The sequence below is a fragment of the Aspergillus stella-maris genome (genome assembly GCF_047715825.1).
Source record: "Aspergillus stella-maris strain CBS 113639 unplaced genomic scaffold BDV14scaffold_11, whole genome shotgun sequence".
Lineage (NCBI taxonomy): Eukaryota > Fungi > Ascomycota > Eurotiomycetes > Eurotiales > Aspergillaceae > Aspergillus > Aspergillus stella-maris.
The window spans coordinates 374416-400715 of NW_027396805.1; the positions used below are offsets into that span (position 1 = coordinate 374416).

General features: G+C 51.3%; 11 protein-coding genes across 11 annotated transcripts; 7 read left to right on the top strand and 4 right to left on the bottom strand.

Moving 5' to 3' along the window:
* Positions 1–310: 310 nt before the first annotated feature.
* BDV14DRAFT_168665 (F1F0 ATP synthase subunit delta) lies at positions 311–1503 on the top strand. Its single transcript, XM_073767897.1, has 6 exons — positions 311–663; positions 737–759; positions 852–982; positions 1082–1170; positions 1232–1321; positions 1382–1503. The coding sequence occupies exons 1-6, from the start codon at positions 532–534 to the stop codon at positions 1412–1414; spliced, it is 498 nt and encodes a 165-aa protein (XP_073630895.1). The 5' UTR covers positions 311–531; the 3' UTR covers positions 1415–1503.
* Positions 1366–3331, top strand: BDV14DRAFT_14769 (uncharacterized protein). Its single transcript, XM_073766487.1, has one exon. It carries the CDS (start codon positions 1756–1758, stop codon positions 3142–3144), a length of 1389 nt encoding a protein of 462 aa, XP_073630896.1. The 5' UTR covers positions 1366–1755; the 3' UTR covers positions 3145–3331.
* A 1-nt stretch (position 3332) lies between these two features.
* BDV14DRAFT_14786 (uncharacterized protein) lies at positions 3333–6284 on the bottom strand. The gene is made up of 3 exons (XM_073766494.1): positions 6001–6284; positions 5581–5948; positions 3333–5532 (listed from the first exon to the last, which is right to left on the bottom strand). Exons 1-3 carry the CDS (start codon positions 6149–6151, stop codon positions 3760–3762), a joined length of 2292 nt encoding a protein of 763 aa, XP_073630897.1. The 5' UTR covers positions 6152–6284; the 3' UTR covers positions 3333–3759.
* A 429-nt stretch (positions 6285–6713) lies between these two features.
* Positions 6714–8066, top strand: BDV14DRAFT_168669 (putative L-cystine transporter). Its single transcript, XM_073767898.1, has 4 exons — positions 6714–6873; positions 6955–6972; positions 7054–7492; positions 7563–8066. The coding sequence occupies exons 1-4, from the start codon at positions 6836–6838 to the stop codon at positions 7926–7928; spliced, it is 861 nt and encodes a 286-aa protein (XP_073630898.1). The 5' UTR covers positions 6714–6835; the 3' UTR covers positions 7929–8066.
* Positions 8067–9558: 1492 nt separating this feature from the next.
* On the top strand, positions 9559–10268 carry BDV14DRAFT_168677 (uncharacterized protein). Its single transcript, XM_073767899.1, has one exon. The coding sequence runs from the start codon at positions 10005–10007 to the stop codon at positions 10239–10241; it is 237 nt and encodes a 78-aa protein (XP_073630899.1). The 5' UTR covers positions 9559–10004; the 3' UTR covers positions 10242–10268.
* A 6-nt stretch (positions 10269–10274) lies between these two features.
* On the top strand, positions 10275–11243 carry BDV14DRAFT_168678 (putative C2H2 transcription factor). Its single transcript, XM_073767900.1, has one exon. It carries the CDS (start codon positions 10354–10356, stop codon positions 11215–11217), a length of 864 nt encoding a protein of 287 aa, XP_073630900.1. The 5' UTR covers positions 10275–10353; the 3' UTR covers positions 11218–11243.
* Positions 11244–12569: 1326 nt separating this feature from the next.
* BDV14DRAFT_197576 (uncharacterized protein) lies at positions 12570–14124 on the bottom strand (the record flags this gene model as incomplete). Its single annotated transcript, XM_073772722.1, has 3 exons — positions 12570–12687; positions 12735–12932; positions 12980–14124. The coding sequence occupies 3 exons, from the start codon at positions 14122–14124 to the stop codon at positions 12570–12572; spliced, it is 1461 nt and encodes a 486-aa protein (XP_073630901.1).
* Positions 14125–19742: 5618 nt separating this feature from the next.
* BDV14DRAFT_168715 (phosphotransferase family protein) lies at positions 19743–21312 on the bottom strand. The gene is made up of 3 exons (XM_073767901.1): positions 21039–21312; positions 20679–20974; positions 19743–20625 (listed from the first exon to the last, which is right to left on the bottom strand). The coding sequence occupies exons 1-3, from the start codon at positions 21135–21137 to the stop codon at positions 19920–19922; spliced, it is 1101 nt and encodes a 366-aa protein (XP_073630902.1). The 5' UTR covers positions 21138–21312; the 3' UTR covers positions 19743–19919.
* A 217-nt stretch (positions 21313–21529) lies between these two features.
* BDV14DRAFT_168717 (dUTPase-like protein) lies at positions 21530–22543 on the top strand. The gene is made up of 3 exons (XM_073767902.1): positions 21530–22004; positions 22086–22258; positions 22334–22543. Exons 1-3 carry the CDS (start codon positions 21665–21667, stop codon positions 22418–22420), a joined length of 600 nt encoding a protein of 199 aa, XP_073630903.1. The 5' UTR covers positions 21530–21664; the 3' UTR covers positions 22421–22543.
* BDV14DRAFT_168719 (pyridoxal kinase) lies at positions 22544–24238 on the bottom strand. The gene is made up of 6 exons (XM_073767903.1): positions 23964–24238; positions 23890–23900; positions 23758–23837; positions 23494–23706; positions 23310–23427; positions 22544–23241 (listed from the first exon to the last, which is right to left on the bottom strand). Exons 1-6 carry the CDS (start codon positions 24012–24014, stop codon positions 22608–22610), a joined length of 1107 nt encoding a protein of 368 aa, XP_073630904.1. The 5' UTR covers positions 24015–24238; the 3' UTR covers positions 22544–22607.
* A 319-nt stretch (positions 24239–24557) lies between these two features.
* Positions 24558–26199, top strand: BDV14DRAFT_168720 (uncharacterized protein). Its single transcript, XM_073767904.1, has one exon. The coding sequence runs from the start codon at positions 24887–24889 to the stop codon at positions 25877–25879; it is 993 nt and encodes a 330-aa protein (XP_073630905.1). The 5' UTR covers positions 24558–24886; the 3' UTR covers positions 25880–26199.
* Positions 26200–26300: the final 101 nt, after the last annotated feature.

Below are 26300 nucleotides of genomic sequence, written 5' to 3' on the forward strand. Positions count from 1 at the left end.
TACTCGTGGGCATCCAACAATCCCCGACCGGAGAAGAAGTCACGTGTGTAATATCACGTGATTCATAGTGACGACTACTACGGAGTATGTTGTTGATTCCTACCACCAGCAAACAGCAGACTATCAAGCGAAGCCAGTGGCGTCAGGAACTTGTAAGGGAAGCGAGAGTGATTCATCTTATGATATCTATAATGGAACGGCATGGACGACCCTGAAAGGCTGAAAGTCCATATTCGGGGCATTATCGAGAAGAGGACGGGGGACCAGACGGATAAAGCATATATCCAGGCATAGACATGAGCTGAGTAGATTCGAGAATATGAGTCCCGAATAGATTTAAATCATTTGCTGGGTTCGCATAAGAGTGTATACCTTACACTGTCTGGAGTTGAGATGCTTATCCATATCACGTGAGCGGAACGGCGCTAGGGAACAACCGGTATCCGGACGTCGACCTTTGCAACTCGCAACTCCAAGTCCAAAGCGGGAGACTGACCCATCACCACCTTTTTCACCACCTCCAATTGCACGATGAGCTCCCTCCGTTTCGCTCGCTCTGCCCTCCGGGCTCGTCCCGCTGCCTTCCGTGTGCCTGTCCAGCGCCGCGGCTACGCTGAGGCCGTTAACGACAAGATCAAGCTTTCCTTGGTCCTCCCTCACCAGGTACGATTTCAGCCCGCTGGTCTTCCTGTGATATCCCTATAAACATTGAGACTAACAATTGCTTCTCGGATAGACCATCTTCAGGTCGACTGGCGTGTATGTTACTTACTCGATCCCGACGGGCCCCTCGCACTGCCGACTCGCGTCCGACCTCCTATCGCGCCCTTGCTAACGAACGTTCCGTACAGTGTCCAGGTCAACATCCCTGCCGAGTCCGGAGAGATGGGTGTCCTCGCCAACCACGTTCCCTCCATCGAGCAGCTCAAGCCCGGTCTCGTTGAGATCGTCGAGGAGGGTGGTGCCAACAAGAAGTTTTTCCGTACGTCCGACCATCGGCATAGATGCTGCCGCGCCTGATATATGTTCAATTTGGCATTGCGTATGGGTTCAAGCATATTGCTAACAGGAATTTTCGCAGTGTCTGGTGGTTTCGCCGTCGTTCAGCCCGACTCCCAGCTCAGCATCAACGCTGTTGAGGGCTTCCCCCTCGAGGACTTCAGCGCCGACGTAAGTCTTTCCGTCCCTGGATTCTCTCGATTATCAAAGCTAACGGTATCTCCTCTATCAGAACGTCCGCGCCCAGATTGCCGAAGCCCAGAAGATTGCCGGCGGCAACGGCAGCGAGCAGGACATCGCTGAGGCCAAGATTGAGCTCGAGGTAAGTTGATAGCTTGAAAACTCTCACATCAAAGTCCAATTACGCCTAACCATTCAATAGGTTTTGGAGACCCTGCAGGCCCAGCTGAAATAGATACCTGATGTACATATCCAATCGCGCTCTCAACCACTGAACCTGTAGAATTATAGCAACCTTCTTACGACTTTCCTGCCATATTAACGATTTCTTCCTGAAATGCTTGACTTTTGTTATAGGACGTGGAAGCGCCTACCCTATGGTGAAGATGTGGTCGCGCTTTCCTCCGCCGCGACCCCTCCGCATTCTCGCCCATCTCTTCAATATCTAGTGCAAGGCCGCCCGCGTTTCTTTGTTTATTTCGTGCAATTGACGTCTACAGTGAGTTCACAGTACTGCTTATATTCCAGGCATTTCGATCTCTTGGATCCTATCACAATTTCACGTACCACCTCGTCATGGCTGAAGAACTGCCAATACACCTTCCAACCCCGTTCTCGCACGAGCTAGGGTTCCTGGATCAGGATGATTTCTACGGCAGTCAGTTGTTCGAAACCCCTCCCAAATGGCATACGAAGCTCGCGCCCCCTAGCCAACACGGATCCGTCTCGCCAGCATCCATGCCGAACCGTCCGCGCACGATCGATCGTCTCAGTAGAGATGAGGACTACAAGGACCTTCTTTCCACATTTCCCAGACTATTCTCCGACTTGACTACGGAAAGAGATCCATTTTCTGATCATCGCGGAATTCCGCTGAACCCACATAACACGCCGATATCTCAAAGCGGTCGCCAATCTGAGACCGGATCTTGCGAGAAGGACAAGCGAAATGCGCCTTTGGCTGCGAAGCATGTCAAGCAGGCCCTCGGCCGGTCGAGCGACGCTGACGATTCTTTTGCCAATCCGCTCACTTCTGTATCCCACAGCGGCAGACCTACATGGAAACCTCCAAGGCCACCGAAACCCTCACACCTGTCCGACATCGATCTTTCGCCCCAAAGAGAGACAGAGAACATCCGCCCATTGACTAGATTGCAATTGCCCAAAAGAGGAAATAGTAAGAGAGCTTTACCGGAGGCGTTTTATAGATCCCTTCCCTCGCGACGAACCAGCAGGAACATAAGCCAGCCTTTCGGACGTTCAACATCTGGACAGGCTGCTGAAAGTGATTCAGTTATCCCAAAGCGATCATGGCAAACCAGAAGTATTGTTCCTTGCCGTTATTTTCCACGGCCGTTTACGGAGCAAGAGTTGAAGATTCTGGGCATACCGTTGAACAATCCCGACATGCCTTTCCCAGCTCCCATACCGACCATGGACAAGCTTCCTCTGCGCCGAGGCATCATTAAATGTGACTGGCAACAGGAAGATCGGGATTCTGTCAATTCAGACCGCTCTTCGTCGACCACGACATACCAACCTAACAAACTACGAAACAGCGTCTGGTGGTTCTTTCGTACTATTCTCACACCGGCGCACCTCCGAAAAGGTGCCTCAAGTTATCCGGTACCGCGGAAAGAAGAGATTCGCATCAAGAGAGAACCAGCAACGCGAACAACAATCACAATCCCATTCACTTCGAGATGTGAAACATGCCCTGAAGGACAGACAGAGAACACGACCTCTGGTCTCATTGGCGGTGCATACGTCCTTCAAGTTGACCTGTCTTTTCCAACTCTACTAGCCCATCGCACCATCCTTCTCGCAGCTGTTATTCAGCGTTGCATGTCTTGGAGAATCGCTGTTACGGCTGCCTCTTTTCTACGAGCTATAATTGATGGTTTGATCCGGTGGCTACTTTCTGTCTTCCATATTGATGTTGCTGTTGAGATAAGACAATTGTAGCCGGACCAACAGCTAATTTCTGGGGTCGAGGGTGTCCGACCAGGTTGATGCTACGTCTAATATGGAGAGTAAGCTGGCTCTTCTACTTTATATTTGTAAGAATGTCCCTTTGTTTGCCGTTGTTTGTATGTATTATGAATTCCTCAATACTGCTTTAATAACATAAGAATCATTGTACAAGAGTAACAAATTTCAGTGTAAATATATAGAGACTTTGAGAAGTATACCCATCCTATCATGCAGTATCATAACCTAATTCAACTAATGGACTTCCCCTTTCACATAAGAGATCGTAGCATACAAATCCATTCAAGACATCTCAATCATCATAAAATTGATCGGAGGTCCTACCTAAAAATCCAATATCATTTATATCCCACCCCATCAATCAAACAAAAACCACATGGGAAAGCCAACATAAAATCAAGAACCAGCGCTATAGTCATTACCTTTATCAATCAGATCAGATCAAGTTATCCGGCCATACTATATGTAAGTGTCGAAAATAAACAAAGAGAAAAAAAAAATCAAAAGGGTAAGCCGCCGAGGGAGATAAGTTGTCTATACAAGCGCGAAAGAAAGTTCAGAGAACGGCAAGACAAGAAGTAGACGGGCTTATGTGAACTCAACACTATGCCCCTGTCTCTCCTGCCTAGCCCTCGCTCTCTCCGCTCTTCTTCTCCTCCTGTTCGTGGCGTACTCGCTTGCGTCTGTCCCCGTATATGTTCCCGGCGACGTGATGCTTCCATAGGGATTCGTCGACGGAGGGCGCGGCGGCAAGAATGACGAGGTAGGCGGTATGCTATGTCCCGATGCAGCAGGCCCCTGGGAAAACGGCTGGGAAGCAGGTGGAGGGGAAGTAGTTGCGGCCGCAGCACCCGCGGCGGCAGCGGCAGCAGCTGCACGTTCCCGATCGATCTGCTCCTGCTGCTGGCGCTCGAGTTCCTCGACGCGGCGCCAGCGGTCGCGGCTTCCGGTTCCCTCGTTACCGGATAGGGAGGAGGCGCTGCCGTTTCGGCGACGGGATTGGCGGCGTTCGCGGCGGCGGGCTTCGCGGCCTGCGGCTGCTTCTTCTTCTGTTAGGCGGCGGAGGGTGATGTTGCGGCCGTCGTCGTGCATTTTGACTTTTATCGAGACGGGTGGGGATTCGGTGTGTTCGTCTCGTTGCCAGGCGGCGCCGCTGGGGGGTGGGAGGTGCGCTGTTGAGGGGCCTGCTGAGCCGGCTGGGGTGTGTCCGGCTGCTGGGATTGGGACTGGGGGTACTAGGGGTGGTTGTGATGAGTGTGGTGCTGGAGGTCCTGTGGGTGTCATGGTTGAGGTTGGGTCATAGTGGGCTGGCGGCGCTGGTGGTAGCTCAGAGACTGCACCACCGGCTGGTCCAGAGGTAGGAGGTGGTATAACAGAGAGTTCAGAATCGGGAGGGTGATGGGGACGCGGCGTCACATCCGACGAGAGGTCCGTAGCTGTCTGGGAGGCTGGACGTTTGCGTTGCGGATAGTAACCATCTCCGGTGTATCGTCGCTTGCTATTCGCTCGAGCTATCTTTTCATTCTCAAGATCGTGCCGTCGCATCTCTTCCACATGACGCTGCTCGTCATTCTTTCTCCGGTTGAAGAGGCCTTTGATGGCTGCAAATGCCCCAGCTCCAAACATCGCATTCCGAACGGGATGAGATGGACGTTCTTCATCCCGTGAGAAGTACGAGTAGTCATAGTATGAGGAGTTTGGGCTTTGCGGTCTGCTCGGTGGCCTGGTAGGAGGATGGTTCACAGGGGCTGGGTAGCTTGGGCCTGATGGAGGACGGTTGTCTAGGCGGCTGCGGCTGTCCAGGCGGCTCAGACTCTCTTCAGTCATGCTGTCAGTACGACGGTGAGCAGGCTGGTATCTTCCGGATTCAGTGTCGCTTTCTCGTTCTCGCCTCCGGTCGAAGAACCTTTTGGCGAGCATAGCACCACCACCGAGAGCACCGAGCTTCAGGAACTTGCTTCCCCAACCTCCACGGCGTGACCCTTCATCGGAATACTTTTCAGTCATGTAAGATGTCGTCGAACTTTCAGAGGCGTGTTCTCGACTGCGGCGCCGAAAGAGACTCGCTATCCCAGCTCCGGCGGCTCCAGCAGCTGCCATTCTTCCCAAGTTGCTATGACTGTGGTGATCGTCATCGGGGCGTCGCGATATATAACTATAACGAGGGTCGAAGTCACCTTCTCCTGGCGGTCCTGCATCGTGATCATATCGGTAGGACAGCCAGAAAAAGATAGCCAAAATGAGAAAAGCGGCGACAGCATAGAGGATAAACAGTGCTTTTGGTGAGCCATATAGTGTAAGCCCAAGTGGAATTTGCACAATTCCTAGGATTGCCAGAGCTCGCCCTAACCATCGATGCACCTATAACTCGATTAGAGTTTGAATCGCAAATTGAATGATGAGACTTACCACTAGTTTCAGAGGAATATGGAACCTCTTCTTGTTCCTCTCGATCCTATGGACAAGCCAGCCCCAGATGATCTGGAAAACTATGATAACGTATATCGCAAGGCCGATCCCATGATGAGGGTTTGTGAGGCTTCTTCTCGGACCGACAGCGAACCAACCGAGAACAAACACAACGGTGCTCAAGAATAGTGTGAGGACCTGACACCAAACGTGGTATTTAAAAGCTCGGTACGGATTGCGAAGGGAGTAGTATCGGACAAGGAGAATGGACAAGGGAACCAGCCCTAGGAACACGATCGCAGCGATAACACCGTGGGCCACAATCAAGGTGCGGTAATGGGGCATATTTCGGAACCTGTTTCCCATTCCTAGAAGCTGTCAGCAAGGGTCATTTGACTCTACAAAGAGCCGTCTACCTACCATTGTATTGCATTGTCTCAAAGTTCACACTCATAAGGTTTGGTAGAAGAAAGGTGTCGCGGTCCAAGTCCCACGTTCCATCGCCAACATGCAAAGTATTGGAAGCATAGGAAGCGTCCCCTGGGGACGAAAGCCCCGAATTCCCCGACATAGCGGGCAAGTGATCTGGCGTTGCTCAACCAGATAAGGCGAGTTCGAATAAAACTGAAATCAAAGACTGTGATGGCTTAGAGGAGATCTATTCAGACCCCCCGCTTTGAAGAATGCACCATGCGACGATGGAGAATAACGATTGGATTGGTAGATTAGAGCGAGTGCCGGACAGCGGCCATATGAACTCGAAGAATGTACCGGGGCCGATCTCAGGTATGCGATCAAGACTGGCGGTGGAGCAAAGAATGATCGGTATAGTGTACAATGTCGAGCGGGGGAGAGAGATCGAAATCTCACCACGCAAAGAACACAGTTTCGAGCCGCGAAAACAACAAAACAATGGGCAAGAGAGAGCAAGTAAGAACACAGGAGGGTGATGGGAAAAGAAGAGCAGCTGCAATGCACGAGATCGAGATTGATCCCGCTTCAGCGCACAGAAGTTGAGAGGCTGGGAGCCCAATAGCCAATAATAGTATACCTCTTCAGGTTTAGCGTGCCAGCGCATATCCAGAGCAACCATTGCTGACTCATTAGGCTGACACTGACCGCCTTCTGCTTGCGGCAGATCACTATCTTATCTCGTGACATCACGCGATCGAGGGCCTCGTGGTTATCGCTCCCCAGACTCGAGGCTCGCAGCTGAGCTCTCGACAACTCCTCATGGACTGACTGTCAAAGCACGATGTCGCAGCTCGAAGCGTTTGTAAAAGCTCTTTCTCGGTAGGTTGTGCTTGTTCTGCCGAGACGGCAGCGTTCCAGTGATCAGTGCTCATTACTAACTGTCGATCCCCATAACAACAGCCTTCTCGGCTGGATATAGTAAGTTGGGCCTCTACCCGACCCAGACTCGGCCAGCACACTGTTGGTGCTATGGCTTTTCAGGCTAACATACAGAATTAGCACCTTCTGTTGGTCTGCTTCATTTTATCCTCAACCTATAGATAACTATCGGCGCAAAGCGACTACCGGATTAGCTATCGACTTTCCTACGGTCAATGTCCTCGGGTTCGTCTGTTACACTGTTTATACAGGAGTTTTCTTATACTCGCCGTTGATTCGGGACCAGTACGCCGCTCGGCATCCCTTGTCGCAAGAACCGACCGTACGGTTCAACGACTTTGCGTTTGCTCTTCACGCTGTCGTGCTGAGCGGGCTGGTTTACACACAATTCTACCCGGCAATATGGGGGTTTAAAGTGTCGCGTTTCCAAAAAGTCAGCAAGCCGATTGCAGGACTATTTTGGGGATCGTTCGTTGCAATCGCCGTGGTTGTTTGCATTGTCTTAGCCAAGAGCCCCGACGATGGCTATGAACCGTTGACCTGGGCTTGGATCGACGTCGTAAGTAGAGCCAATCCCGACCGCTTGTGAGGCTCGGCCTATTTTTAGGCCTCTCTGACTTTGGTCTTAGATTTATGCTCTTTCGTACGTGAAACTAGTGATTACGGTTGTCAAGTACGTGCCGCAAGCCTGGGTCAACTACAAGCGTAAATCTACACGTGGCTGGAGCATCATTCAGATCCTGCTGGATTTCACTGGCGGATTGCTCTCACTAGCCCAGCTAGTTCTTGACTCCGCCTTTCAGAACGACTGGAGTGGTATCGCAGGAAACCCTATCAAGTTCCTTTTGTCGAATGTAACCATTTTCTTCGACCTGGTGTTCATGGTGCAGCACTACATCCTTTACCGCGACGCCAAAGACGAAGACACAACAACGCACCCTGACGTCCACAGCCCGCTTCTGTCGCATCGGGACGAGGACCCAGAGAATGTTTGAGCTATGTAGAGTTGGACATCGCCATGTCCTTTTTGAGTTTTTGGATGATTCCATAGATACTTTTGTTGAGAGATATATATGCATATCTCAAATTGGACAACGCCGGATCAACTACAGGACTAGAAACAAACGATTCCACAAACCTACAGTTAAACTATGAACATCAGTAATGACAAGTGGGAGGCCTTAACCTATGAACCTCCCGTAGTGCTGGAACAATTTCCCCGAGCCGCGACGGGCTGTACCCAGGAACTGCGACTTTTTACCTCCGCCCTTTGACAAAAGTCTGGTCGCCAATCATCATGGACCCGCGAATCAGGAACACGCGGAAATAAGAGTCAGACTAGGCTGTCAGCAACGTGTCTACTAGGCATGATGTACTAACTCCGGGCAGTTCCAAGAGTCCCAACATCAACTTCCGCAAGTGATAGGGCTGTTAACCAACAAGGAATACACGAAAGCACCAAACAGCAGCCAGCATCCCGGCTGAAGAATCGCGTGATTATCAAGCGGCGGGGACGGACTTTTTCACAAGCCCGACACTGCCATTATCAATGCGGCAAGAGTGCTTAGCAAGCGAACATGAGCTTGTCGCTAGTTAGTCGATTCGTATCGGCAACCCAGAAGAGCAACGTCGCGTGGGGTCCGGGACTGAGTCAAGGGATGGAGAATGAGGCTAGAGAGGCTCCAAGATCGGGAACCAAGGGATATTTTAGGAATCTTCTGGCCAGACTAGCAAATGGCAGGCGGGACAGAGTGGAAGGTGTTGGTCTTGGTAGTGCGCAGTGACCTCGCAAGCTCCGCCACGTGATCTACGAAGGAAACGGAAAGAACAGAACGAGAAACAGAAGAAGCAACTTGAAACACCCATAAACTCACAGAGATGGAACCTCAGAGTGACATCGGAGAACTGCGGACCACCTGCGCTGAATGACTGCAAGTCAAGCAAGATGAGCTTGAGACGACACCGCTGTTTACCTCGTTCTTACACCTTGCCACCATCGTCGGAGTCGCGATAGTCATACAATCGAGGACCGCCAGTCTGGAGGATTGCCCGGGGAATGCACGAATGACCGTTGAGGCTCGCGAGAAAGGCGGCGGTAAAGAGAGTGCGCTACCGATCTGCACTCTGCGTCTGCAGCCTGCGCCTTGGCTCTAGCATCAGCCACAATCTCACGTCTACCACCAATGACACTGCGCGATGACCCCAAATTTATGGCCTTTTTGTGGCCCGCCAAATCGGCTTCAGGGTTATTTTGGTGACTCGGCCTGGCACCTTTCTGACTCAGTATGGTCTTTGCAGTCATTCTTGTCCTTGACCGCGCACTATGATGCCGTTTTGGACGCCTATTATGGCCTTGGGCGCGAAAACGGCTGCTGAAGCAAGCTTTACCTGCAGTCTTCCATACTATTCTCCCTCGGTTGCTCCTGATCAAGCGGTAAGGGACGGTGATACCCGTGAGTTTCAGCGTCCGAAGTATGGAGTATCCAGCCCAGGTACTTTCGAGGATCTTGCGAGGCCCGCCAGAGGGGCCTGCTCAGCCCTACAGGATTCCCAGCGAACCACCATGCGGACGGTGCATGGCGTAGCGAATGAGCAGCATGTACCAATGTGTACCCCCCTGGTCTAGTCTGTCTGAAGAATAACCCAGACACATCCACCTCGTCACCATCCGTAAACGTATAATAATCCCTTTCAGCTACGACGTAGATCATCTTCTCAAACCAACCCAGGCACCAACCCGAGCTGAGACAGCGTGACATCTCCGTTGTAACCGGTCCATTCAATAACTGGACTTGGGGACAGTACTCAACCTGCTTCAGCTATCTTGTTGGCTGTCAGCCCAGAGACATTTGATCGTGCATAGCCACGTCTGACTTGGATCCATCAACCAGTCTGGGACATTCTACTAATATTAAAACGGATACCTGGGGCTTAAATCTGATATATTGCTCTTGCACCGCACTGCACCGCACTGCACTACGAGCTGGGTTCCAGAATAGAACAGATCGAGCTTCAGACTGAGTATATTACTGCTTCGCAAACCCGTTCGGATCGAAAAGAGATATAAAGTCATGCTTGTGGCGACGAGTGTTCTATCTGATGGTCTTCATGACATGAGACACCGCGATTCTTACAACTACATCAACTTCGACTACAACAACCACCTCAACCACGTCGACCATCGCAGCTCCAACTACAAGATTATCAAGCAGCACCAAGGAAGAAAGATATGGAAAATGGAAGATAACAGAGCTGTACGCCTCCCAGTTACTCATCTCTTTACTAAACCCCATGCCCCAACTTATTAATCCCCTTCTGCTCGACGACTGCCTACCTATGACATACCCCCTCCCCAACTATCAACTAACATGGGAACAGAGACGACAACGCTACACAGCATCCCCCTACACCACCGCAACAATGGACTCATCCTCCTCCCTCGTCTACCCAGACGACTCAATGCTCTATGCCTCGTCAACCCCCTTCGCCCCTCTGCCTAGCAGCCACCCCGTCCACGTCACCGAGGACTACCTCTCCTACGGCAGCCAGCTCGACCCGACAAATTCATACTATCCTGCTCCAACCCAAACTCACCACCAATCATACATCCCTCACTCAAACACATACTATCCCGCTACAACACCCAGCCAGCAATGGCTTCATCCGTCTCATGCGTCACCGTCTCACCATGGGCACGGCCATACTCATGCAGGTCACACTCATACATACCAAGACTCCATCCCCTCCTCCGACCTAGACCCAGACTTTGACGTCGACGTCGATATAGACATGGACCTCGACACAGACCACCACAGCACAATGCATCTATCTCCCTCACCCAGCATCAGCGCAACGGCCTCCGCCTCCGCCTCCGCAAATACAAGCACCCTTCCCTCCCGAACCCCCTCTTCAACATCAACCACAAACACAAAACAAGACTCCAAAGACCTAACCCTCTACGGCACACCCTCCCCCAGTCACCCCGGAACCTGGCAGTGCGCTTACCCCTCATGTACATCGCCCTCCCTCTTCCGGCGCGGCTGCGATCTGCGCAAACACTACAACAGACACAGAAAGCACCTCTTCTGTCGACATGATGGGTGTCCGCAGGCTAATCCGAATGTGCCGGGCGCTGGGTTCTCGAGTAAGAAGGATCGGGATAGGCATGAGGCGAAGCATAACCCTGGGATTCGGTGCGAGTGGCATTCTCAGGGGTGTGGGAGGGTTTTTTCACGGGTGGATAATATGAAGGACCATGTTAGGAGGATTCATAAGGGGGTTTGAATGGGGTTTAGAGGTAATTGAGGGAGAGCAGGATGGGTATGGTTGAGAGGAAAGGAGGGGAGGGGAGGGGAGGGATGCGGTTCATCTGGAGCTGGCTCTTCAGTACTGGCCTACTCATCTCTCTTCTCTTCTAGGTGCCTGCCTACACATACACCATTCAGTTGGAATTCGATGTGGGAAAGGCTAGACTGTATAGCTACGGAAGGGATCGATTCATATGGTTGATGGCAACAGGGAACAGACGGGTACGAAAACGGCGCAAGGAACGATATATGCGGGTTAGGTTCATGTTCTGCTTTGCTTTTTGGTCTTGGTTTACGAGTTATGCTTATAATGATGTCTTCGTTCTGCTACTCCGTCTGTTTATTATTTCTCATTTGTTTTTTTTTTTTGGCTTGATTTCTTGGTTGCACATGTTATAACGTATAAATTTGTTGAAAATGTAGTCATAGTCATATAGTTAGGTAGATATAAGTTATAGTCATCGTCCGGGCTAGCAGGCTAGCACTGTCTTCAATGGGACTTATTCAGATGAAGTTTCTTCCTTTCTTTTTTTTGTTTGCCATTCTGTTTCCACCTTCCCGTTCGTTTTCCCAACCTAACTTTCCAGTCATTCCCAGTCCTCAACGCCAACCTTCCGTCCTAGCCAACCAACGATCAAACCTGAGCCCATAACCTTGATGTATACTCGGTTCAACCGCAAGTCCGATACCGGACTCATGGTAGAACTTGAAGTCAGTAAAGCAGGTAAATACCGCGAGACCTCTGTATGTGAAACAAAGAAGGCAACTCGGCTATGGCTCTCAACGCTAGATACTGCCATCTGAAATGAAATGTAGAATAAAATGCTTCAACACAAAATGATATGAAACGAGAAATGAAGAAATGAAGATAAGATAAGACAAGAGACGAGAGTAAAATATGAAATAACGAAGCGAAGCGAAGCGAACATGAAAGAGCCCAGAAGTCAAGCAAATTGGGTAAATCAAACAATGTAAGCAACCAAGTTGAAAGTCGAACATATAATCAACAATGAATAAGAAGAAGTCAGTTAACGCCGGAAACCAGGTTTACACTCCACGCTCCATCTTCGCCTGCCACCGGCTGGTCAGGCAAAGAAATGCAAGAACAAATGACCATGACCAAGACCGAGCACAAATGTTCTAGCAGGGTGAGGTATCGCTGAAGCAAGTCAAATAGACAGATAGGAAAAGAAATAAAAAAGTCATAATGCATGTACTGTGGACCACGAGTGCATGAAGAGCAGATGAGGTAAGAGACGGCGTTTAGAAACAGCGCTTAATCGACGAGAGAAAGCAACGTATGTTGAAATAAGGAGAATATGCGGCGGGTTACTGGGGGTTAAGGCGGCGCCGTCGGCCCCGGCCGCTGCCCTCGGGTCGTTGAGCGAGGACGTTGCGAAGGGCTGGGTCGTCTTTGTTCTTGTCTACATGATGGACCCTTACGTGTCTGCAATAATTAGTTTTGCCCACTCAAATCGAAAGAGAAAGACTTACCGCTGAAGATTATCAGGGCGAGGGTACTTATGTTGCTGATCTGGACAGAAGGGGCAGACGTAGCCGGGAGAGTTGTGGACAAGCCCATGCCGGATCATCTCGTTCTTCCGCTTGAACCCTTTACCACCAGGACCACGTGAGCAGCCTTCGATTGGACAGAAGTGAGGTCGATCTTGCGAGTGCACATTGGCATGCGAACTGCTTCAGTCAGTAAACTGATGTCTAAAAGTTGAGATTATTCTTACTTCAGCAGATACTGCGTCTGGAAAGGCGCCGCATTACATTCAGGGTGAGTGCATTTAAACGTGCCTGTCGGAGCAGATGATGGTAAAGTAATTTGTGAGGAAGGCGTATAGACACCAGGATCACAAGCACCTGCAGAAGGACGATCGATTGGTGTTGGATAATTCATTGCTGGACTCCGAGTGGAGGCCGTAGACGGCGTGTCGTACGGATACGGCACTGGGGGCTTGGAAGCACGCCAATAGGCTTGCGTCGAGACAGGTGACGAGACAACAGATATGCCTTGCGAGCTCGCAGGTGATAGATGTGAGTAAGGACTAGGTGGTACTTTCGGAGGGGGTTGCAAAGGAGCCAAGCGGTAAGGTTCCCGAGGACTCGGATCAACCCTGGTAAGTGGCGGGGAGACCGCACTGACTGGGGGCAGTGAGGGCGGCAGAGCCGGGGGTATCGAGTAAGACGGGGGCCCAACTGGTCGTAGAGCAGGAGCAACGGGTGGTGGCAATACAGGCCCAAGCTGGGTTTGTATAGGAGGCAGTCTTGTGCTGGACTCCTCTGGTGAACGAGCTGTTGTCGGATCACGAAGCTTTGGCAATGAATCTCGACTTTCTGGTGCGTTGATGTGGAACTTGCTGAGAGGAGAAGACGAAGATCGGTCATGACTGGGATGACTGTTTGGGGGTGCTCTCGATCCGAGCGGACCTTCAACGAGCTCTGACGGTGGAGGGAGCTTCCTGGCACCAACACGAGGTGGAGGTTCAGTCTCCGTGATGAGGTCAAGAGCTTGCTCTGAGATTTTCTGAATGTCGTCGGGCTTGAACTCGGGTACGCGCCTTTTGAGAGGGTTGGCACTATTGGGTTTCAACGGTCTGTGGAAACCAGGGCCAGGAGAAGGCTCTACAGTGAGCGGGTGCTCTTGTTCATACCTCCAAATGTCTGGGTTGTTGGGATTATTCAATCGAAGCAGAGCCGCGTTGGCTGCAGCACTTCCAACCTCAAGCTGCAGATAAGACTTAGGGGGGCTCTTATCTGAACGCTTGAGACCATTGCTCCCAGGCGACTGATTCTGGCAGGCAAATGGCGGCGGCGTGGGCTCCCTGGGTCCGAAGTTTGGCTTGATTACTTCGAGCCCGGGGGATTCGTGATCCATTGCTTCGGTCATGAAGGTGGCGGTTTATGGCGCATTAGGAGCGCCGATCTTGATCTTCAAGCAGTCGACTTTGTTTAGTTGTCCCCCTTGAGCTGTAGATTCCTAGTCTCTTGGCTTTTTTCCTTCGTTTTCTGACTTTACCCAGTAGACGCTCCAAAACAGCACCTAAGGTGGGAACGAGAACAAAGGAGAGCACTTAGACCATTAGATTAGACTAGGTCGCGCAATTTTAGCCTGGAGCAGTGTTAGTACGAGCGGAAAGTTTACAAAAGCAGTACAGGAGCATGGCAGGAATGCGGTAATAGCTTCTAGGGGTTGAGCAGGGCATAGAGTTACACAGGCGTGAGGGAGAAGACACGTTGAATAACGGCTGCCGGTGAAACCCGACGGCAGACGGCAAAGACATTATTGTCAAAGTGAATGCAGGAGGACAGTAGGGTTGAAGAAGGAGAGAGCAGCAAAGGAAGGTTGAGGATGGAAGCGGAGGTGAAATAAGCTCACCTGTTTTCCAGGAACGGGATGAGGCTCAATCGGAGACGAATCGCGCACCGCTTGAGGCTCAAGAAAGGAGGGCCGGAGAGCGAGAACAAGAATCGAAGAGCCTCCGCGCAGAGCACAGTAAGTAGCAGGAAATAACACTCCCAAGGAATGGAGAGGAACCCGGTTCTTCAAGAACTAGGATGACGCCAGCGTCGATCGAGGGTGAAGTGAGGTGAGGCGAGGCGAGGGTGCGTTGGGCGTTTCTGGGTGGGAAGCGCCAGACAAAATGAGGAGGCTCGGGGAATTTGGAGCTGCAGAATGACCTCACGCCGCTAGCAGGAGCCAGTCGAAAACTAGACTGGGGGTGGAAATGCGAAAAGAAAGAACAAAATCAAGAGAGAAAAAGAGAGAAGCAGGACAAGCGCGTAGATCAGAAGAAGAATGGCCGGTCGACGGGATGCAACGTATGTTACGGCAGTTCCTGTTTGACGATTCACGAAGCGCGAGGCTGCTTGGCAAGGTGGACACGGCGCAAAGCTCTTGAGCCTCTGAGCGGTCAGACCGGCTGGGAGAAGAAAATGGAATTATTTAGCTGAGGCGATGGGGGGGGAGCCAGATGATGGGCGGATGGAGGAGGGACATGCAGACATAACATGGAGAATTATTCGAGGAATGGGCGTGGGCCAGACAAAAGCCGCACCTTCTCGACTGGATTGGAGTGGAGCTGTGCAGACTAAGTTGACTAACTGTTCCGTGAATCCGTCAGGTCCCCGAACGCAAGCGATGGTCTGCCGAATATTTGTGGGTGCAAGTCTCTCAGACTGTGGATGCTCTTGCCCTCTTCTTCTTCTTCTGTTCGTTCAACTACTACCTTTTTTTCTGAGGAGGCAGGACAGTCAAGCGATGACCGTCGGTGGATTGGCGAGGATGTGGAAAAGCAAGACGAAAAGAGGGGAGGCTGACTGCAGAGCGCCACCCAGGCAAACATGAAATAATAACAACACGGTGCCAGCCAGCCCAGCAAGGTGGGGTGGAACAAAACAATAATCAATTATAAGAGTCAAAAGTAAGAGGCTAATGTTTTATTTCCGAGCACTGCAAAATCAAAATTAAAAATGTGAAAATGTAAAACCCCGGCAGGCAGTCTTCTAGAGCTAGTGTTACTAACTTACTATTAGTCGGGTATGGCCGATGATTATGGAACGTGAGGAGAGCAAGAGTGGAATCGAGGATGGGTTCAGCGAAAAGGGGCTTAAAGAGAGTTTGCAGCGGGCGAGCAGCCTCAAGGCAAGGGAGCAACGACATCCTGCGACTCCCGACCAAGAGGGAAGGAGATGGACTGTCGTAATGCCACGTCCCCCCGACTCACTAAATCCTGCGCGGGCTCCAGTCTACTCCACTCACACCCATGCGGCTCTGCGTTTGGCAATGCCATTGGATGCCGCTGACAAGGAGGCTGAACTTGTGAGTCGTTCTTCTGCACAGATTCGATGGAACTTGCTAATGAATCCTCGCGGCTTTTAGCCATTTATACGCGAAGCCTCAATCCTCGGTCGTATTCGTTAAGTCGCCCTTTTGGTAGTTCCTAGTTCCTACATTGAGTTTGTCGCGTGAGTTCTGGCTGCGGGGTGGATAACCATTACTGTCAGCTGTTGGTACCTAAGGCTGCAATGCGCCGACTGACCGCCACGGGTAGTGAGCAAAGCATAAAAGAAAGCGAAATATCAAATAGCAGAGTGACAAAAGAGCAGAAGAAACGCAGGCTAAGGAAAATCGAGGCTACTAAGGAAGTAGGAAACTGGCCGGTGCAGCAAAGCGGGACCGCAGATACGGCAATCCGGGTACAACGAGTCATGCCTGCCTTTTCAGGCGCTCAGGCTCCCAGGCGCTTCAAGTTTCTGCAGCCAAGGATGTTACATTACTGCACGCACTGTCTCATAGCACTCTCTATCAATGCCTCTCCTTCGTTCCTTAGATTTCAATCTCAACTGCCTTTCTTCAACTACTCAACGTTCCCCTCTGCATCATGGTAGGACCGTCGACCAGACTGAAACTGGAGACGGACCTAGTCAGCAGGATGGCCTATCTTCTTGGCAGGCGATGGTTGGATGATTCGTGCCAGCAACTGTCACTCTGCGGTAACTGATCGGCCACGTTTCCCTGTCTTCCCCTCTCCACTCTGCGTGCGGAGGAGGAGCTGCTGCTCTTCTGCTGTAGGCTGAGTCGCACGAGTGACGAGTTACACAACTACTAGCACAAAACCGAAACACCCCTCAGACGGCCGACTCCTCGCTGACGATGCGGCTTGAAGGAGGGTCAACTGCAACCAAAGAGCCGCCGTATCATCACGGAACGCATCATCGATCCTTTAGCGGCTTCATGCACCCTATCGTAGATTTTCATGACGCTCAGGGCGCTTGATAAAACGGGATGCGACGGATGTTCTCTCTGACCTTCGAAAATCCCTCCAGAAGCTCCCCTCGAAGAACAATAGAATGACCTCGGAACTTGTCCGTCGATTGTGCAAGCTCATCTGCAACTACGATGGTTAATTTATCGCCAAACCCCCCGGCAGCACAGCATTCGCATTTGTTATTTCCGCTGACTACTTAACTAACTAGTTAACCAACTAACTACTAACAACGATTTGTTATTATTATGGGCCGTCTGACAGGGAATGAATCCAGCCCCTCAGTTCATCTCCGAGTTTCCTTCCCTTGCAGGATGTGAGTTGCGACTCATGCTTGCTAGCCCATGATGAAACCACCTTCGATTCACGAGCCGCTCAGTCTCAGGTAAATCAATCATGCATGGATTGTCATCACCACAACCCCATCAGGGCGCCCCAGCCCGTCAACGTCGCATCCGTCACCTTTTCATCCTCCGAACGGTTGCCCAGTTCTGATCTAGAGTCCCTTCCCTGCCACCAGTCAACCGCTTTCTCCGACGTCAGCAGCTCAGTCCACTTCTTAGTCGGTCCTTCCCCAAATCCTGGTGATCATGACTGCAGCCTTCGGTGAGTTGCCAGCCCCTCACTCTTGATGGTCGCAAAGTTATCCGCTGTGCGTGGGCATTACTCGACTCGGGGCACCCTCTTTTCGGTGGGTAAGTGATCGGATTTATCGTTCAGCGTCATTGGCCGATATGCGTACACTTCCTTGCCAGTCAGAAGCTATATTACTCGGAGTATACTTGAGGCGGGTCGAGGCGGACGGATCATCAGCACCACACCAACACCGCGGTCTCACAGGGCGCATCAGAAAGGAAAAAGAAAAAAAAAAGCACCGAATGAGCCGCACCCAATTGGTTTCAGTTGTAGAACCCCGTTCCCTGATTCTGCAAGCCCACCATGGAGCTTTGATCTTTTCTGAGGTCGCCTCATCTGATTATTGCTGACGCAGGCAAGGTAGCCTAGACTTCTCGTCCACCGACCAAAGCATGTCAGACTCAATAAGAGTAACTACTGATCGGGAGGATGATGTGCTGTTTGCGCCTCACTGGCCCGGGTATTCCCTCCTTGGCACACCAGATACAAGCCCCAGTCTAGAGTACTTCCTCCCTAGTGACGGACAATCGTGAGATTCGTGCATTGTAACAATTATAATCACACTCGACCAGGATCACTGCTGCATCAAGCATCACCTCTAGACTCTTGTCCTCAGGCAGCCCACGTTGCAAACGAACTCGCCAATAAACGCGGGTCCGAGATCGCTGTCCCCGTGAGAGGGATCTTTCCAAGGGAAGCATACCCCAGCTTGTGCTTCTTTGATTCATTGTTCTCACCTGCATGAAGCACACTTGCCAGCGACAAAAAATGCACGAGACTGGTCTAGAAGCTCGGACTCGAAGTTGGCCGGGCCGACCTATCTATGTATAACAGTACAGCTGTAAGCCAGTCCTTTCACCATGGGGATCCGGGACTTTGGTCTTGGGGTAGTCAACCTCCCTGTTTGAAGTTAAGTTGAAGTTTGAACCCCTCCATCTGGACTTTAGCTCCTGCGCTCCTGCACGATGTAAGCCAGTTGGCGTTTACAACTCACTGCCTTTGGCTGACTTACCCCTCCGCCGCTCATCCAGCTCATCCTCATCATCCTTTGACCTCGAAAAACCCCGAACTCAAGGATTCCACCTCAACAGCTCAACTCGCAAGCTAGAGAGTATGGTGGGGTGTATAACAATACGACTACTATACCTCACGCAAGCAAAACAGAAGGAATCCAAAGGCAAGACACAAACTGGAACGCCTGAACGCCTTATACTTGTCATATGACATACTTCCATCATTCACTTTGCCCGCTTTATCTTCGCCTAGGTGACCGTGCCTGGCCCCTCAAAACGGAATACCGAACAACCGACCAAACGATCTCCGCCCCCAACTACTATCCGGACTCCGGACCCCGGCATCCGCAGACAACGAGCACAAAAGACCGCAGGCATGTACAAAGGTATATAAACTAGAATATGCATAGTGCAAACACCGTATCCCATATGACCATCGTATATTCCCACTTTCATCCTCCTCCCAGTCCCCAGCCTAGTCCCTTGTCCCTACCTACCATCCCCGTAAACCCACAACGCCCAGACAACACTACGCTCAAATCCCGGCATAGATAAAAAACGGGCGCGCAAACGATTCGCAGCGCGGCTGCACGCCAACGTCACGCCACGCAAGCGTTCGAAGATTCGACCGCACCTTCGACCGCACCTTCGACCTTCAAAGTTAGACCTTCGAATGTTCCAGGGCCAAGGCGGGCCAGGGTAATGTCAGGGAACAGATCCCGTCTGCCAGCGCCGGTGCCAGCGCCAACGCCCAACACCCAACAACCAACCTAGTCTACAATATTGGTCGACGGCCGACCCTTGTCTTCTCCACTTAGATAGCTTAGGTATGCTCGATGGAAGGCTCCTGCCGTAGCCCTGCCCTGCCAGACTGCCCTCGAATGTGCTAACTGCTAACTGCTAGATGCTAACTATTGCTCCTCACTAGCAGTGGCGTGTCCCGAGACTCCCGACACCGGGCGGACTAGACTATCTTGGTGCGCCAGGATCTTACGGTAGTTGGGGCGGGTTTGGTTAGTGCGAGACTACAGGACAAGCTAAGGGTGGAAGTTTTCTTATGTTGCGGTTGGACTTGCTTTACTTTGTTTAGCTGGAAGAGTAAGTAAGTCTAAGATCGTACCTTTCATCATTATTCTACTATACTAACGACTAACAACGTGAACAGAGGATACATCTCTAATATGGTCGAGGCAGACACCGGGCAACGGGGCACGGGTAAGAGGGAAGGGTGAATATGATGTTGATGGGGCTAACAACTACAATTTAGACCCCGACTTCGAATCCAACGCTTCACGCACCCTTTCCACCCGTTCCCACGCCCCCAACGCAAACGGTACCATTTTCTGAGCGTACTCCGCCGCCCGCGCACTACTCGCTTGACGCAGGGCATACCTTGCCTTAATCCCCTGCATAATGACCGACGAGCGCCAGGAGAAGAACGCATCGCCCCAAACGATATCAGGGCGCGGGTCCCACCCCGCGAACTCAGCGTACCATCTCACGCAGTCGTCGCGCGTCGGAAGTCCGTCTACAGCGCCCGGTTTGAACTTGTCGACTTGATACTCTGTGCCCTCTAGAAAGTAGGGGGAGGTCAGGTTACAGAAGTCCGAGAGCGGGTGGCCGACTGTTGCCATTTCCCAGTCCAATATGCCGATGACGCGCGGCTCCGTCTTGTGGAAGACCATGTTGTCGATTTTGTAGTCGCCGTGCACGAGCGTGCCGCGGTCTTTGGGCTGCGCGGCCTTGTCGCGGAAGAAGGCGACCATGTCGGTGAAGTGCGGAAGGTCGCCGACGGGTTCTTTGGTTTCGACGTCGATGGCAGATGCTTGGGCCTTTGAGATTGTGGTGAATGTGGCGATTTGGCGGTCGTAGAAGCCTGTGGGTTTGCCGAAGGTTGAGAGGCCGATTGAGGAGGGGACGACGCGGTGGAATTTGGCCAAGGTGCGGACGGCATCTTTCCACCTGCATTCATTTGTTAATGTTTGTCATAGCAGATAGGTAGAAATTCAACGTACATCTCCGTTCTCTCCGCCGGCGAGACCTCCGGGATCGTAGGATCCGTGAATATTCTCCCGTCCAGAAACTCCATGATATAAAAGGGTGTCCCGATGACGCTGCTGTCCTCGCAGAGACAGTAGGCCTTTGGAACAGGTACATCCGTCTGTTCCAGCGCGTGTATAATCTTGTATTCGCGTTCCACCTTGTGTGCGGTTTTCGAGAGCAGTTGGCCTGGGGGCTTCTTGCGCATGACGAATTTCCTGCCGTCGGCGGCAATGAGCTGGTATGTTGGGTTCGACTGGCCGAAACCGAACTGCAATGACATATTGTTAGCACTTCTCTAGAGAGGACACTGAGTATGAATGCAATTGGCATACCTGCTTCACCTCCAACGGTGTCTTGATAATCGGTACATGCTGGTCGATGTACCGCTCCAGCGCGGGGATGTCTATCTGCTGTCGTACAGCTCCGGCCATGATAGCTGCGGCGATACGATGAGCTGAAAGCAATGCAACAAAAAATGTGAATGTAAATGCGACAAGTATGTATCCCGCTCAAGTCTAGGACTTACTCCTCCAAAGTGTCAAAAAGAAGAATTGAGGCCACAGGAAACTCATGTTCAAGTCAGGAACAACCCCGGTAAAGGCAGAGCAGCGCGGAGAGGCATGCTTCCCCGGACCGAGGCTCACTGGACACTCGATCATTGGGTTGCGGGGCGTCGGCTGTCCAACCAACCTACGGCTGACCAGGCAACTATCTGTGCAGAATGATTACGTGAGGGTGAGTGCAAAGAGAGCAAACACCAGCCACTTTACGCGTGCCCCTCACCGCCAGACGCGTTCCGTGCTTTGGATAGTTAAGGTAATGTACATGGCTCTGAGGACTCGCGCATCCACGCTGCAGAATATACACCGCACTTTTTCTTCTCCCTTCTCTCTTCTTTCCTCTACTTTTCTTCTAAACTTACCCCTCAATTGGACCTCAATTCCAATTACACCATACCATGACAAAAGAGACCACACCACCCCCTAAGGAAACAACAGCAGCACCAACCCACGAAGCACCCTCCCTCCCCGCCTCCCCCCTCGCAAAGCGCCCAAAGCCAACTCCCACCAAAGAATCCTCAACATTCAAAATGGGCTCCCACACTACCGAAGTCTCAACCGCCTCCGCCATTCCCGCCCTCCAAGTCAAGAAACTCACACCCACAGCCCGCGCACCAACACGCGGTTCCGCCTTCGCGGCGGGGTACGACATCTACGCTTCAAAGGAAATCATCATCCCTTCTAAGGGCAAGGCGCTTGTTGATACGGGGTTGGCGATTGCTGTGCCGGAGGGGACTTGTACGTCTTTTTCCCTTCTTTCCCGCTTCTCTGTTCTAGATCCCGATTGAACGCGTGCTCATGGTTTCTGCTGTTAAATAGACGGCCGTGTTGCGCCTAGAAGCGGCCTCGCCTCGAAGAACTTCATTGATGTTGGTGCGGGCGTTATTGATGCCGATTATCGTGGCGAAGTGAAGGTTTTGCTGTTTAACTTCTCGGAAACGGATTTCACGGTTAAGGAGGGGGATCGCGTTGCGCAGTTGGTTTTGGAGAGGGTATGCGTTTCTTCCACATATCTGGCTGTCGCTGAATAGGATAAAATGCAATATGCTGACTTGTTTGTAACGCAGATCTTCACGCCTGAGGTTGTTGTCGTTGAGGAATTGGCCGAGAGTGTGCGTGGTGCTGGTGGTTTTGGAAGTACAGGGACGAACTAATTTGGTCAATTGGTCATGGAAGGAGACAACTGCTTAGACAAATAAATGACGTCTATGTCTATAGATGAGATGATACCTAAGAAATGAGAAGATGAGCTACTGATGCAGATATTCTATACTCTATACTACATACTCTAGGTCCGAGGACCGTAGCAGCAAGTCATTCTCTCATCTAAGTGGAAGGACTTCAGTAATCCCCCTCCCACTCTCTAGCCTTGAACTCCACCGTTGGCTCCCGTAGGAACTTGACATTCCTGACGAGCCTAATCTCAGCGGCTTTTGTCCGCCTCAGGTGTTCCTTCTTCTGCAATTCCTCCTCGGTCCCAGTCGCCGTCTCTGCCTTCGCAGCAGTAGCAGCAAGCTCCCTATCCCTCGCCTCAATAGTCCTCTCAAGCACATCATGCATACTAGCAAGGACCTTCTCTGTCGCCTTCGCAAGCGGCAAATCAATCGGTCTAACCTCATCAGGCGAAACCCAAGATTTCGTATTCCTAAGCTCCGGGTTCGAATCATCAAAGACTGCCTCGCGGAGACGCGCCACTGTAAGAGCAGCAAACATGTCTCCTGTGCCGCTGAAGAAGCAGTCTATGGCGGGCACATCGATGCGGAAGAGTCGTGGTTGTCCGTTGGATAATGTCGTTGAGCCGATGATTGTTAGGAGGTTTTGCGTTGAAGAAGGCGACGGGTTTTCACTTGATGGGAGAAGTTTTGAGAGTTGCACGGAGGTGATTATGACGTGGGGGATATTGTACAGGCTGTGGATTTTTGTGATTGCTTGGGCGAGGGTTGAGAGGGAGGTTATTTGGATGCCGGAGAGGACTCTATACATTATTAGTATTGTGCGTTGACAAGGATGAGGGGCGGGATGAAGAAAGAGAAGAGGATTTACTCGGCTTCAAATTGGTTGGGGAGGATGAGGTCAGCGTGCTGAATAGTATTCTTGTATGCTGGGACGACGTCGTCGTTGACGTACAGGCGGCCTTGGTCGCCCATTACAGGGTCAAGGACTGATACATTGTCAGCACGATCCAACATTATTGTCCGAGGAAGGCAATGGCTGAAGTATAACGCACCCCAGAAGAACGATCCAGGACGGTCTGCAGCTTTACGCTGGAGATCCTGACCGATATAGCCCACTGCCTCTACGGCAGCGGCGCTAGGAGCATATCCAGAAAGCATGACATCAATATCTGTGAGATTGTTCATGCACATGCCCTCATAGAGGTTCCTGATCTCCTCTGCTGTCGCCCTGGTACCTTTGAACTGGCGGTATCCAGTATGATTGCCTAGACTCTGTTAGACCATACCTCCTTGCATGAGACGTCAAAGATGCTTACTGAAATGGACGGTGTTCAGATTGGCGACGTCGCAGCCCATGGACTGCATGACGAGAGTCGCCATTTTGTTACCGACATGGCTGTAAGTCAATTGATTAACATCAAGTATGGAATTTAAATTTAATGGCATACCCATAGACAACCTGGTTCAGTCAGTGGTGGTTGTGATAATTGGGATGTCAAGTGGGGTGGGCTGCAGCACATACATGGCTGGCAACGGCAAGGACCCTTGTTTCAGGGACAAGATCGGCGGTCATGGCGGAGGTGAAAATTCTGACGAGAACAGGTGTCTATATTTGTCTACTATTGTCACAAGAAGAAAGTTGGAGGAAGAGTCATATTGCTCCAACTGAAGAAGCTGACTGCCCGCGATAGACAAAGTGGACTCGCAGTTTCTGTGGAGGAATTGGAGCCTTCTGATTGGCAGGCGCATTGTGCTGTCCATAGACTCCATCTTGAATAGTATCTACAGAGTATGAAGATGGCATCTTTTTGAGATAACAATTTCTCGGTAAATGAGGATGCGACCAGACTAGGAGACAATGGCTGTGTCTGGCTAGTCATGGTTCTCTGTCTCTGTCAGTGGCAGTCCATGACAGGCAACCCTAAGCCGTGCCTTGAGATTAACAGCAACTTTGAGTTAGAGCAATGGCCTTTTCTTGGAAAGTAGTATAGAGAGCGCTCTGCGATTGGTCTTGGGCCTGTGCCTGGCGGAGTCTGGACGCATCGAAAGACAACCTGAGACTGCCGGGGCCCCTAATCCGTCTTTGCTATCCCATTTCCCTGACCTCCCCGACCTCCTCTCCTCCTCCCCTCTCTTCTTCTTCTCGTCCTTCTCGTCTTTCCTTCTTGCTGTTGTCATTCGTTTCTTTGTCTTAGATCCTTAGATCGCGTGGTTCATGTGATTTGGACTCCTTCGTCCGTCCTGTCGCTCGCTCTATACAATACCATGTCTTGCCCTTAATACTTCCTCTCGACCGACCTCACTCTTTTGCGTCGCTCGTCCATGTTCTGCTGTTAACTTTACTACTACTCCCTAATCTTAATCATTTCATGCCTGCCCGCCACTCCTTTCATGTCCCTCGTCTACCTCCATCGAAGCCGACCGTAACGAATCTACGCCCTCAGAATGCACCATCAATCATGGCTCAACCTCGTCTTCCTACGGACAATTGTCGTCTTCTGGACTTTGACCCTATCAGTCCTTGCTGAAGAAGGCGCAAAGACCACCGCAGACTCTGCTCGGGCGTCGCAACCAGGCCCAGACCAAGGGATCGTCGGCATAGTGCCCGTCTTAGATACTCCACCAAACATCCACCATCACGGACACTCCCCTGAGCACGAGCATCGCCAGATCGCGCGATCGATTCAGACAGCCTCATCGTCGTCAACAACAGACTTCCCCACAGCCTTCGACACTAGTTTCAGCAACAACTTCACAACAACATCCTGCCCGAATTACTTCAGATCCTTCCTCGCGGATTCCTCCTTCACCAATTGCCATGCAGTCTCCACGCTCCTCCGCGACTCCACCTCCTTCTTCCACACTCTTACCTCCGCCGCATCAACATCCTTAGTTCTTGACACCGCCTGCGCAGCAGACATATCCTCCTGCACGGAGACAATGAAAAATTTCGCATCCGAGCTCCTGGACGACTCAAACTGCGGGCAGGACTACGCGGACGGGAACCCACTCGTCACAAACGCCTACTACGACATGATCACCTACGAGCCTATCTACCGCGCGACATGTCTCCAGAACCCCGACTCCCAGAACTACTGCTTCGTTGATGCGGTCACCAACACGTCTAACCCAGCAGACTACGACGTCTACTCGCTACCATACGGGAGCACGATCTCTTCCAAGCCGTTACCGACTTGCAATGCCTGCCTCCAGGCTACCCTCGACGTATTCAGTAAATGGGCGCAGGTTGAAGACCAGCCACTGGCGAATTCTTATATGCCGAGCGCGAACACAATCAATGGCAAGTGCGGCCCAAATTTTGCAAATGTGAATATCACCGTGGGCGAGGACGAGGATGTCCCTTCTTCCGCGGCATCATTAACCCTATCTATACCTCTTTGGGCTTCTTCCGTCTTGATAGTTTTGTCTTTGACGTGACCAAAAAGTCCCCCTCTCCCTCTTTACCCGTTAACAGCATTCTCTCTTTCATCTACTCTGTACATCCTCGATCCACATTTACACCTCTGTACCTTTGGCAAGCGCTCCCTCCCCACCACCTAACCTACCATATCGACACTCTCCTCTTCATACCTTCCACCTTCCACCATTCACATTGAGCGTTATCGTCCCGACCCTGTTACGATGGATGATGACAGCGATCTGATTCTGTGATCTATTCTATCACTATACTACTACTATATCTAGACAACAGTACATATACAACTAATATAAAACCTAATAAGTGCCGTTCGGCAGGATTATGCTTGCTTCTTTCTATGTACTGTATGCTTATGGAAGCAGCAAGTACTAATTTACGTTACGCGAGAGGATCACTACTAGTGAGATCAGCTAAACGGGA

What these genes read in the sequence shown, in the direction of transcription:
- BDV14DRAFT_168665 (XM_073767897.1), top strand. Translation starts at nt 532, where the DNA reads ATGAGCTCCCTCCGTTTCGCTCGCTCTGCCCTCCGGGCTCGTCCCGCT. An exon ending in ATCTTCAGGTCGACTGGCGT is followed by an intron (nt 760 to 851) that starts GTATGTTACTTA and finishes CGTTCCGTACAG; the next exon opens with TGTCCAGGTCAACATCCCTG. An exon ending in TGCCAACAAGAAGTTTTTCC is followed by an intron (nt 983 to 1,081) that starts GTACGTCCGACC and finishes GAATTTTCGCAG; the next exon opens with TGTCTGGTGGTTTCGCCGTC.
- BDV14DRAFT_14769 (XM_073766487.1), top strand. Translation starts at nt 1,756, where the DNA reads ATGGCTGAAGAACTGCCAATACACCTTCCAACCCCGTTCTCGCACGAG.
- BDV14DRAFT_14786 (XM_073766494.1), bottom strand. Translation starts at nt 6,151, where the DNA reads ATGTCGGGGAATTCGGGGCTTTCGTCCCCAGGGGACGCTTCCTATGCT. An exon ending in TGAGACAATGCAATACAATG is followed by an intron (nt 5,949 to 6,000) that starts GTAGGTAGACGG and finishes GACAGCTTCTAG; the next exon opens with GAATGGGAAACAGGTTCCGA. An exon ending in ATATTCCTCTGAAACTAGTG is followed by an intron (nt 5,533 to 5,580) that starts GTAAGTCTCATC and finishes ATCGAGTTATAG; the next exon opens with GTGCATCGATGGTTAGGGCG.
- BDV14DRAFT_168669 (XM_073767898.1), top strand. Translation starts at nt 6,836, where the DNA reads ATGTCGCAGCTCGAAGCGTTTGTAAAAGCTCTTTCTCG. An exon ending in CCTGGGCTTGGATCGACGTC is followed by an intron (nt 7,493 to 7,562) that starts GTAAGTAGAGCC and finishes CTTTGGTCTTAG; the next exon opens with ATTTATGCTCTTTCGTACGT.
- BDV14DRAFT_168677 (XM_073767899.1), top strand. Translation starts at nt 10,005, where the DNA reads ATGCTTGTGGCGACGAGTGTTCTATCTGATGGTCTTCATGACATGAGA.
- BDV14DRAFT_168678 (XM_073767900.1), top strand. Translation starts at nt 10,354, where the DNA reads ATGGACTCATCCTCCTCCCTCGTCTACCCAGACGACTCAATGCTCTAT.
- BDV14DRAFT_168715 (XM_073767901.1), bottom strand. Translation starts at nt 21,137, where the DNA reads ATGGCCGGAGCTGTACGACAGCAGATAGACATCCCCGCGCTGGAGCGG. An exon ending in CACCGTTGGAGGTGAAGCAG is followed by an intron (nt 20,975 to 21,038) that starts GTATGCCAATTG and finishes ATGTCATTGCAG; the next exon opens with TTCGGTTTCGGCCAGTCGAA. An exon ending in CCGGCGGAGAGAACGGAGAT is followed by an intron (nt 20,626 to 20,678) that starts GTACGTTGAATT and finishes AAATGAATGCAG; the next exon opens with GTGGAAAGATGCCGTCCGCA.
- BDV14DRAFT_168717 (XM_073767902.1), top strand. Translation starts at nt 21,665, where the DNA reads ATGACAAAAGAGACCACACCACCCCCTAAGGAAACAACAGCAGCACCA. An exon ending in TGCTGTGCCGGAGGGGACTT is followed by an intron (nt 22,005 to 22,085) that starts GTACGTCTTTTT and finishes GCTGTTAAATAG; the next exon opens with ACGGCCGTGTTGCGCCTAGA. An exon ending in CGCAGTTGGTTTTGGAGAGG is followed by an intron (nt 22,259 to 22,333) that starts GTATGCGTTTCT and finishes TTTGTAACGCAG; the next exon opens with ATCTTCACGCCTGAGGTTGT.
- BDV14DRAFT_168719 (XM_073767903.1), bottom strand. Translation starts at nt 24,014, where the DNA reads ATGACCGCCGATCTTGTCCCTGAAACAAGGGTCCTTGCCGTTGCCAGC. An exon ending in TCTGAACACCGTCCATTTCA is followed by an intron (nt 23,707 to 23,757) that starts GTAAGCATCTTT and finishes AACAGAGTCTAG; the next exon opens with GCAATCATACTGGATACCGC. An exon ending in CCCAACCAATTTGAAGCCGA is followed by an intron (nt 23,242 to 23,309) that starts GTAAATCCTCTT and finishes AATAATGTATAG; the next exon opens with AGTCCTCTCCGGCATCCAAA.
- BDV14DRAFT_168720 (XM_073767904.1), top strand. Translation starts at nt 24,887, where the DNA reads ATGCACCATCAATCATGGCTCAACCTCGTCTTCCTACGGACAATTGTC.